The sequence below is a fragment of the Syngnathus scovelli genome, chromosome 10, assembly GCF_024217435.2.
Source record: "Syngnathus scovelli strain Florida chromosome 10, RoL_Ssco_1.2, whole genome shotgun sequence".
NCBI lineage: Eukaryota > Metazoa > Chordata > Actinopteri > Syngnathiformes > Syngnathidae > Syngnathus > Syngnathus scovelli.
This window is the reverse complement of record NC_090856.1, coordinates 4,675,520-4,686,637: the sequence shown is the minus strand read 5'-3', so window position 1 is coordinate 4,686,637 and position 11,118 is coordinate 4,675,520. Positions and strand designations below refer to the sequence as shown.

At 45.3% G+C, this 11,118-nt stretch overlaps 2 protein-coding genes across 3 annotated transcripts; both read right to left on the bottom strand.

Annotated features, from left to right (window-relative positions):
* Positions 1-330: 330 nt before the first annotated feature.
* Positions 331-6,120, bottom strand: tmem59l (transmembrane protein 59-like). The gene is made up of 8 exons (XM_049732268.2): positions 5,813-6,120; positions 5,086-5,191; positions 3,210-3,304; positions 2,993-3,145; positions 2,267-2,372; positions 2,064-2,190; positions 1,877-1,994; positions 331-1,779 (listed from the first exon to the last, which is right to left on the bottom strand). The coding sequence occupies exons 1-8, from the start codon at positions 5,960-5,962 to the stop codon at positions 1,612-1,614; spliced, it is 1,023 nt and encodes a 340-aa protein (XP_049588225.1). The 5' UTR covers positions 5,963-6,120; the 3' UTR covers positions 331-1,611.
* A 595-nt stretch (positions 6,121-6,715) lies between these two features.
* serbp1a (SERPINE1 mRNA binding protein 1a) lies at positions 6,716-10,813 on the bottom strand. 2 transcript variants are annotated; one of them, XM_049732266.1, is made up of 9 exons: positions 10,434-10,813; positions 9,219-9,405; positions 9,001-9,141; positions 8,772-8,843; positions 8,512-8,586; positions 8,262-8,433; positions 8,069-8,113; positions 7,785-7,985; positions 6,716-7,690 (listed from the first exon to the last, which is right to left on the bottom strand). In XM_049732266.1, the coding sequence occupies exons 1-9, from the start codon at positions 10,699-10,701 to the stop codon at positions 7,634-7,636; spliced, it is 1,218 nt and encodes a 405-aa protein (XP_049588223.1). In that variant the 5' UTR covers positions 10,702-10,813; the 3' UTR covers positions 6,716-7,633. The 2 variants fall into 2 exon arrangements, with proteins under 2 accessions (XP_049588223.1, XP_049588224.1); XM_049732267.1 differs by having other exon boundaries at positions 8,262-8,430; positions 10,434-10,812.
* Positions 10,814-11,118: the final 305 nt, after the last annotated feature.

Genomic DNA, 11,118 nt, shown 5'->3' with positions numbered 1-11,118 from the left:
CGACCTACTTATGACCAGAGACGGAGAAATTTAGTCCAAAAAGTTAAAACCATGGCACAGTTTGGCTTTACCCACCGGTGCTTCTCAAGCAGCTTGCTAACCACCCGCCAAATAATTGCGCACAGCAACACATCGTGGACTTGAAATCTGATTGGACACAATAATCATTGTTGTGTCCAATCAGAATTCAGATTTCACTGTGTGTTGCTGTCAGATACACAACAAGACACACGATATTAAATAAAGCCAAATTAGTCATTTCCAAGCTTTAAATTATCCTTATACTTTTCCTTACCCTTTTTTTTTAAATCAGTAAGACACACACAACTATTGTTGATGAAAACAATTTATTCCTTGTTGCAATTGTTTAATTGAAAATGAAGAGAGCAGTAAAAAGGAAACAATACAATAGTTGTAAATCCACATCAAAATCTTGGTGATATATGTTCACATATTGATTGAATGGCTCTTATTGTTCTTATTCAAGTCCTTATCGGCATTCCTTGTCAATATTATCATGATTATTGTTGTAATAATATTTACAGCATATAGGAGCACAAAAAAAAAAAAGGTCACAAATCTACAACAGGCCTTTGGGGAGCAATTAGGATTCGACTATGGAAGCTTGACTCGGCATGCACGCTTTGTTTGGGAGAGTCCAAGAGTGCTACAGGACAGCCAAAAAGCATCAACGAAAAGTTTCGAGCATTGGGCAACTCGGCTCCGTGACAAATGAAAAGTTTCTTTTGAGTTCAGTAAAGTACAAAAATGTCTACATGTACTTAAATAGCTCCTTATGTGAAAGCAGGGCGATAACGTACAAGAATTGCCCAAGGACTACTACGGCCACACTGACACGAAAACACAGACTACGAGAAAAAAAAGTTCATGAAAGTTATGAGATTGAATTTTCAAGACAAAGGGTCTTACTGACATATTCAATTATTTTTTTTTAGACATACATGATTGTGAAATCCCTTATAGATTGTGAAGATGTATATGTGACGTAAAACATGCAATAGTATTAAAATAGTCACATTTTAATAGTATTTTTTCCAGAAAATAATGACATGAGAATAGTAAATTTGTTAATATTCATATTAATAATAATGTTTTTAAAAAAAAAATTAGGACAAGCACCTGACTTTCTAAACTAAAACAACTTTCTCAAAATAACCTACGTTTTGAAAATTAAACTTATATCTTAGTTAAAAAGAAAAGGCATCTTTTGGAAAAAGGTTGTGAAAAATATAAAGGAAAAAAAACTAACCATGACTTTCTCTCATAGTATATGTATTTTTTTCAGTGTGGCTTTAATTCACCTCGTTAAATAATCCTCTATGTCTCGGTTACAATGTACATTACAGGCAGCTCAATGACTTTGCGTGGCACTTCAATCATTCAGATTAATGCGATCATTTCTGGCCACTTCTACGCTCACAAATGTGAATGGAAATCTCAAAACAAAATGGACGCCCTCAGACAGGCCGTCCATCAAACGATATCCAGTTAGGGGAATAATAAGAATGGGGTAAAATGACTCGGCGCTGTGCTCTTAAAAAAAAAAAAAAAAAAATCCAGTGACTGAGTCAAGGGAAAGCTCAAAGCCTTCTAGACGCGCGTTTTATCGAGGTCCACCTTGACCGGCAGAGGCCCCGCCTCCAGGCAGTCCTCGGCCGGCGCCCGCTTGATGCAAACGGCCGGCAGCGGGCTCAGGTAGTACGGATTCACTTTCACTTGGGTGGCGTCCAGGAACTCTTTGTTGCTGTTGATACTCAACTGCGAACAAACACCGATTGGACGACTCCACCGTATCGCGCGACTCACTTTTCGATTTATTTAAATTGTAGCGCTAATAGGGCTAACCCGGTCGTACCTGTGTCTTGATGTGCTGGTCGGGTGCGGTGACCAGGCTGGCGCAGCTGAGCCACAGCATGACCATGATGGACAGGAAGAGGCACGCTGCCAAAATCCATCGGGGCAGACCCGAGCGCCTTAAAAATTAAAGTTACATAGTTAGGAAGACGCTTGTTAATATTGGTTTCGTTTTTATCTGGGCTCACCTGGACATGCAGCCTAGGAAGTCGTGCTCAGCGGCGGCGGCGGCAGCGCTCTCGTCGACGTGCTGCACCTGATGTTTACCTCTGCTTCCGACTTTGGATCCCACTTTCTCGCCACGCCCCCTCACACCTATCAAAAATAATGCTAGCTTTCCCAAAAACTAATTTTATTCCTCCCAGACAAAAGTTTGTTTGTCCACGCTCACCGTGAGGCTTCTGCGTGTGCGAGTGCACCTGAGGCCAAGGACTGTCGGCCACGCTGGAGCGAGGAGCTTGCAGTTCTGGAAGAGAATACTCCATCTCCGGTTGGCTCTGAGGAAAATGACGCTCATTAACATGCATATTTAATATCTCCAAGCAGATGAACTCGTGCAAGATCGGCGTGCCAGCATCACAAATGAATTCAAACAACAAAACATTTGCGGCGTCTGCGTCTATATGAGGTAATGTCGAGGTTGTCCGACTGCACGCTGCGCTTCAACATATCATCAAGCGTGGATAAACACCGTCGATTTCCTCGCAGTCCTTTAATTAGGCAGGCGGTTTGGACGCTGAGGTCAGCAGGCGCGACGGATCTCGTTTTATTTTCGTCGCTTTACGTTGTTTCTCTGCAGTTCTTCCAATGCATAACACTCAACTTTGGAGCTGCTGGCTTAATTACAGTAAATGTTTATTGTCATTCCAGATTTAGATCTGCTGATAGAAAAATGAGGTACTTCACGGCGCATGAGGTTTTCTAAGCGGGGATATTCACAATGCCGAGAGGAAGTGGTGTGTCTTAAAATAACTCTAACGAGCTGTGTGATTTTGTTGGAGAAAACTTTACGCGTGACCTTGCTCTCTCATCCCAGCTCAGAAATCAGTTCACCCAATCTGAACAAAACTATTCGACAAATGTAGCAAAGCTTCACAAACGTAAAGGCAAAAGTTACCTGAAAAACGACAACCTTGCCATCGTCAGCCTGCAGGTAGAAGGTCCAAGTGGAGGAGATGAAGCTCTGGGCGGAACTGACAATGTCATTGCACCAACTGGACACGGCTTCCATGACGGAAGGCGGCTTGGGGCGCAGGGTCATGGCCTTGAGCTGTGGACAAAATTTAATGTCATCTCGTGCACGTTTATGTACGAAGATTCTCTCTCTCTCTCACCTTCCTCCTCTTGATTTCGGGTTCGGAGGGCTGACTAGCGCAGCCGGTGCTGCAGGCATCCTGCTCCACAAGTTTGACATAAGCCTCCTGGCATGCTGTGAACACAGATGGGAATAGAGGGACACTTTATTAGGCACACTACAGTGCCGTGAAAAAGTTTGTGAACCCTTAGGATTTTACAATATATTTGCATTTTTTTAAAGAAATAACGGAGACAAGTTCACAATAGTGTTACAGAATGGTGACACATTGCCATTATGGCTGAATACAAATTAATAGGACTATATTTTAACTATAAACACACAAGAATAACAAAATAATGAAAACGCAGTTGTGAATAAGTTTGTGAACCCTTGCCAACAGTCAGAGTTAATAGCTTGTTGCACCTCCTTTAGCAGCAATGACTTCTTGCAATCTTTTCTTGTAAGTACTGACGAGTCTCTCACATCGAGCTGGGGAGATTTTGGGCCACTCCTCCCTGCAGAACTGCTTCAGTTGTCCAAGGTTTGATGGTTTTCTTTGGTGCACTGCTTTTTTCAGGTCCGACCACAACATTTCTATCGGATTTAAGTCTGGACTTTGACTGGGCCACTCCAGAACATTGAATTTTTTCTTTTTGAGCCATTCCGATGTTGATTTACTTGCATGCTTTGGATCATTGTCCTGTTGCAGCATCCAGTTTCTTCCTAACTTGAGCTTCTTTACAGACGGTTTAACGTTTTCTTCCAGAATATTTTGGTAAACCTCGGAATTCATGATTCCTTCTATGATGGTAAGTTGCCCTGGTCCTGCTGCTGCAAAGCAGCCCCATACGAGTACTCGTCCTCCTCCATGTTTTACAGTAGGGATGAGGTGCTTTTGTTGATAAGCTGTGTTTGGTCGTCTCCAAACAAATCTGTTTTGATTTTGGCCAAAAAGTTCTATTTTAGATTCATCAGTCCATAAAATGTTGTTCCAAAATTCTTGAGGCTTTCCTATGTGCTCTTGAGCAAATTTTAACCGAGCTGCAATATTCTTTTTTGATAGTAATGGCTTCTTCCTTGCTACCCTTCCATGAAGGTTATTCTGAGCCAGTCTTTTTCTGATGGTGCTGTCATGAACTTCAATTCCTTTGCTTGAGAGAGATTTCTGAAGGTCTCTAGAGGTAAGTCTGGGGTTATCAGTGACTTCTCTCACCATCTCTCTTTCTGCTCTGCCTGTTATCTTCCTTGGACGACCAGATCTTCGAAGTGAAGTAGTTACTCCATGTTCTTGGTACTTGTAAATCACTTGTCTTACAGTTGAAACATGTAGCTGCAGATCTTTGGCTATGGTTTTGTAACCTTTTCCAGATTTGTGAGCTGCAATTATTGCTCCTCTGTGGTCTGGAGACAGCTCTTTAGATCTTCCCATTGCTAGATTTGTAATGTTTGTGTCCACGCAGGTATAGCTCTACTAAATGACAAGTACATTCAGGTGAGTATACAACAAGTGTGGCTTTAAGGTCTGTCAAGTCACATGAAATTACCCGAAGTCATCTAGTATTGAAAGACATGTCACACAGTCAGTTTTAACTTCTATAGGTGGAAAGGTTCACAAACTTATTCACACCTGTGTTTTGATTTTTTTGCTATTTTCTTATGCTTCCTGTTAAAACAGGGTTTTGCAGATTTGTGTCAATGCTAACTAGCCTTGTGTCAATATCCTGTAACACTTTTGTAAACTTGTCACCGTCATTTCTTTAAAAAAAGTGCAAATATATTGTAAAATCCTAAGGGTTCACAAACTTTTTCACGGCACTGTAAACAATGACATCTATGATGTACCCAGGAAAGGGCAATCTCCCCACTGACAAGTGATTCGGGTCAAACCAAGAGCCACATATGGAGCCGCTCACCCCCTTGACATTCATCCTTGCTGGTGTTAAAGCCAGCGTTGCCATTGACAAACTGGCAGATGGAGTAGAGACGACAGCCGCGATGGCAGGCGTTCATCATGGAGTCCTAGAAGAAAGCCTTATGTTAGTTGCCAAACAAATAATGTACATTAGTGCAATTGAAAAAACACAAATGCTAACACGCTAAATGTTTTTTATCTTTAAAAAAAGTCTAGAAAAATGCCAACATGTCATTCTGACTATGTAATCGTGAATCTGATTAGAAATAGCACCCTCTTGTGGACAAACCGCGTCAATACATATGCAGCTATCATAATAGCCTTGTCATCATCTCTTCACCATTTCCGCGTTTACCGACAGCACTAAACAACATCGCGGTTTTTATCACATGTAATTATTGAATTATTAATATTCTGCAACCGTCTCGGTGGTTTGGCTCGCTCGGGCCTTTCGGAGCTTTTGCCCCGCAGCAAAATGTGGAGCCACACCTGAGGGTTGATAGAAAAAAAAATCCGTGCTGTAAAATCTTTTGTGCTCGCGCGACTAACGGCACGCTTTCACCCGCAATGCTCAACTCATTTTCGGCTTGAATAGAATGACGCTACGGTTGACGGGGGGGGGGGGGGGGGGGGGAAATAATAATTATTAAAATTCACACACACGCCGGCCATTGCATCTGTTTTGCTGCGCAATCAGTCATGCAGCACGCATTCTAATGGTATCTTACTTTAGCGGGGCCTTTGTTTTTGATGGCAAGCTGGCATTGTTTCTTGCAGTAACTGATGTCGCCCAGCTGGTTGTCAAATATCTCCAGAGAGGACGCGGCGGCGGCGAACCCAGCCAGGAAGACCGCAAGCAAGGCCGAGGAGGAGCGCATGTTGGTAGCCGGAGCCTTGTAGATGTCGCAGGCGAGAAGGACACGGGAGGCGATGGTGGTGGTGGCAGCTCAAGGGAGAGAAGAGGAAGATGCTCGATCCTGCTTTTTCTGCTGCTGCTGCCTAATGCTGGATGCTCGTGACGTCACGCATCATCACCGTGCACATATTGACACCCCCCCCCCCAACACCCTGCAAACTGCACTGCACAATGTGGCTTCAAGAAAGATTGTAACAGTAAAATATTACCCTTTTAGATTTATTATCAGAACATAGCAGGGGAAAAATCTTTTTGTGTAACCTCGTGTGGCCACATTATCAAATTTATTTTAACTATCCCTTTAAAATGAAAAATGTGTGTTGTCCTTTATCAACTGGGTTTATATGTCTGCCTACATTTTAAAAACCAGCATTTAGATTGAGCCAAGAGTCGAAATTATCAAAAGGTGTAGGTGGCACAGCACGGTGGTGGGCCACAGCCCGAGCCCCCTCAGCGAGTGGAGTCAAGCTGGCGTATCACACAGCAGATGTCTCAGCTCCTTCTGTCCATGCGGGCGGGCACACGATGACGCAAATGAAGAACATGCCTGCTTCCACGTCTGGCCTTCATGAGAGATTCATGTACTTTGTAATGATGCTTAATAATCTCATTCCAAAATGGAAAAAATATGATGGGGAAAATCAGTCAAAAAAAACATACTATATATTTAAGCTTTGTGGGTTTTAATGGGGTAGAAAAACGACAGTGCAAACAATTTACCGACCACCTTTATTTACCGACAGAGGTCTCCAATAGCAGGGCAGGAATTCACACATTAGCAGAAGCACGTCAGTTGTTCCACACAATGAACGACGACTGTTATTTCTTTCAGAGCAGTTATGCGAGTGGTGGTGGGTGCCGTGCCCAATAAAAACCACAGTGACCGCCGGCCTGTGCAAGACCGACTGAAACGGAGTGTGTTAACAGTAGCCGATGCTTCTCAGTTGTTGAGATGGCTTGAAATGAATCTACTGGACAAAAAAAAAAAAAAAAGCCTCGTGATTAGTGATAATTTCTCTAAAAAAATGACCTATGTTGCCATACAAAAAGGAGCCCCCGTCATCAGAGAAGTCCAATTTGCATCATAATACTCTTAGTGAAAAAGAATTTGAATTTTTTTGACAGGTCATCCTTTCAGGATGGACCTTCCTGCATAAAAAAAAAAAAACATATAAAAAAATATTATCAGTGCTGAGGCAGAACAAAAACTAAAAAACCTCAATGAGTACAGCCGGCAACCGGGCAGCGGCGCAAACCATAAACGATATTTTCCAAATGCGTATTTTTCTAAATTACAAAAGATTCTAGCGATGGACAAATGCATAACCTCTGAAAAAAATACTGCATGAAAGCATCCCTGCTACTTTTGTTTGCAAGTACAAAAACCTCCATCAATAAGCTGCTCCCGAGTAGCAAGAAGTCCATTTTCTTTTTTGTGTTTTTTTTTTTGGTTAATTTCTTTTCCTTTTTTTCATCGGTTTTGTTTTTATTGGGTAAAACGCAGTCCTCACATTGAGTGCCACAGTTCATGACAGTCTTCTCTCGTCGTTTCACTTAGCTGAAGGATCCAGGAACATGCAAGCCTCGTAGCGGAGGTGCTCATTCTTCCTGTGGGCCCCGCCCTAAAAGGCTCTCAGGCCAGGGCTGGGAAGGCCTCGGGGTCGTCCACGTTGGGCACCATAGCGGTCGACTGGAGAGGGGGACGGACAGACATAGTTAGTTTTTTCCATTTGCATTTAATTTGAATTTGATTATCATTTCTCCCCAATTTTCCCTCAGCTCACCTTTTCGATCCTTCCTCCGCGTGACGGCCTGGGGGTGTCGCCACCGCGTTCGCCGGGGGGTGGGCCGCCGCGCCCACGTCCGCCTCGCCCGCCGCGTGGCCCACCGCGCCCGCGGCCTGTACGTGCGAGGTCTCCGAAGTTGATTTCCAGCTGGGACGTGATGTCGTTGGCCGGCTTGCGGAAGTGGGGCTCCTCCTCCGTCTTTAAGGGCAAAGCCAGACGGCGTGTCACATGCAAATTTCAATGCGCTGTTAAAATGCGAGGCGTAGACTCGAGGAGCTCACCTTGGACTCACAGATCTCCGAGTCTATCAGTTCATCCTTTTTACCCTGCGAGAGGAAAGCACAATTAGGTGTTTTAAAATGGCGCTCCAAGAAGTACTTCCCTACATCCAGCTTTGAACTCAACATCTAATTTGTGTACATTTACATGCATAAGAAGAACATTTGAAAAGCTGTTCTTGAGTTTCAAACTCACTTCAGCCTTGGACTTGTGCAGCACGAATCCTTTTTTCCAGTCCGCGCCCTCGTTGGCCTTGCGGATGTTGAACTCCACTTTGGCGCGGTCCTTGTCCTGCATGGCCTTCCATTCGTCCAGGGTCATCTCTTTGGGGCCTTCCTCCTTTGCCTCCTCCACCTCATTCTCCCTTCAACAAAAACACAAGAGGCGCACCGTGAGTGGCCATCGCCGAGGCGGTCGCGGCGTGCCAAGGACGAGATCAATTTACTTGTTCTCAGAGTCGGCAGGTGGGTGCTCCTCGCCTTCGGGGTTCTCCTCTGTCACGTTTGACTGGTCGAGTTCACTGTGGAGGACAAAACCCAGGATTAGACACACTTCCCGTCAAACGCCCCATCACAGGGGCATCATAATGATGATCAGTGAATGACTAAAGCGCATTTCCTGTGTTGAGGTGTGCCATCTTGTTATCTACATCCTAACGTCGAGCTGAGCTAACACAATGAGACCATTGTTTTGTGGCGGACTTACTTGAGTTCGTCCTTGACTGTGCCCCAGTTGTGAGGTCCACTTCCACCTCGCTTCTCTTCACTTTTTGGACCCCTGACAAAAAAATTATATATATATATATTCAATTAATATATTGCACCAGTTTTTGCAAATTTTGTATTTTAAGCAAAATTCCTTCCCTGTTTTTATGGGGCAATATTGACTAGTGAATAATTAATCCGGTCATGGTATGTAAAGACAGGGTACTTACGATCGGTCGCTGCCACTGTGTCTGTCAAATTCCCGTTTGCCTCTGGAGTCAAAGCCATCACTGCGACCCATGCCGCGGCCTCTGCCTCCACGGAAGCCCCTTCCGCCACCGCGGCCCCTCATCGGCCTGTCACCGATGGGCCTGGAGTACGGCGACAACAACAATCACAAACGGCCGACCCATTTCGATACGTTAGGCGATATCGAATGAAAACTCACTTCTCCACAGAGAATTCGCCTCCCTCGGGCTTCTCGCCAGGCTCGCCGGCGGGCCTCGTGAAGCGGCGAGGTGGCCGCCAGTCCGCTGGCCGTCTGTCTGCGGGAGGTCGTCCTTCTCCTTGCTGGCCGCCTTGGGGTCTTGGGCCTTCGCCCTCCGGCTTGCGGCCCATTCTCCTCATTCCAGGGCCTAGGGACGACACAGTGACTGAATAAACAAACCCGGGGTTGCCGAACACCGGCAAAAGTCACGTCGTTTTAATTTCTTCTCGATTGTCATTACCATGGCGGGCGGGAGTTAAGTCAATTGAGAGCAATCGCCCACCGGAGATTACAGCACTGTCAATCATTAGCTGAGGCAGCAGTGGATGAATAGTTTGGAATGTGGCCTGCGTGAGCTCCAAGTCGGACTCCCCGCCCCCCTCTTTGGCATCAAACGTAAACCCTTGAGCAAAACACATCGCAAACCGTGCGCACAACCACACTGGGTGTACACAAAATGATCGTGAATCACCTTGGCACTACCACCACCGCTCATCACTATCGTGAAAGCTTGGCAGCACATGGCCGCCGTAGGCCAACACATGGTGGAGACATTGCTTCACTTGCCCTGTATACCGAAATAGAAACACAGAGCAGCTGTATGCAGCACACGGAGGGGGTGCACCTGTCTCATCTCTCCAACTAGATCACTTGACCCCCCCTCAAACACTGATTATGGCCTAGTGTGAGCATGCAAGTACATAAGTGTATTTTTTTTAGATTGATTGCAGTTAGCATGATGCTAATGGGAAAGCAAGGAAGTGCAGCGGGGTAGAAGCATGTGCTTGCACCTGTTAATCGATTATTGACAATGCAAATACGCTGAATTATTTTACATGGACGTAAATGACAGTTGATTTTTGCATTGATTTCCTCGAGGTGTATTTTTGATTATCATGTGACGACAAACATGCTTTTGGTCGTCGTACTAACACAGGGCCTGGACCGTCAATGAGGGCCTCGAGCCAGAACGAAGAGCGGGTTTTCCCGAGTGCTTCTTCGCGGGGTATGTTATCTATAACACGGTTATTCGAGGAGGGAAGGGAAGCAGATTTCCCCAGCAACCACGCGGGGAGGGAGCTCACGTCACGGCACCTTGATACAACGCTAGCTTTTAGCACCCCCCGACACCCCCTTATGCCACAAGAGGCTCCAAAAGCGGAAAAACGTGCTCACCATCTTTCTTAAGCGGGACGGGAGCTTGGGGCTCCGCCTTTTTGTCGGTCAACGGGGTTTTTCTGTCTTTCTGAGTCTCCTTTTTGGGCTGTTTAGCCGCCTGGGCTGCAGACTTGGCGGCACCGGGAGCGGCAGGCTCCTTCTTCTTCTTCTCAGCCTGAGCCTGAGCCTGCTTCATCAACTCAAACGGGTCCGATTCATCGTCCAATAATTGGTCGTATCGATTGGTTACGGCGATGCCAAAACCTTCTTGCATTTGTCCGGGCATGATGGCGCCCCTTCAGCAGGATTTTCCTCCGATTCTACGAGGCTTGGTGCGAACACTTCGCTAGGTGAAGCCACAAGATGGCTGGGGAAAGGAACTTCTTCTCTTCCGGCGCGATAGACATACGGGACTTTGCTGGAGAGTCGCGGTTGGGGGGTGTAGTCCGTTGGGGACTTCTAGCAGTGGGGTCAAACGCTCTGAAAAACTACTTTACCCAGAATGCAACAGTAACTCGTGTGGTTCTCCTGCGGAAGCCTTGCACGCGCGCTTTAACATAATTTACTCTCGTTTTTTGAGTCTTTAAAGAAACTCGTCATGCCTTTAATTCACAACATTGGCCAGCTTTGTGTCAAAATTAGAAATAATAATGTGCTCACATGATTTGTTTAATCACCCAAGTGACGACGGCACTTTCGATAA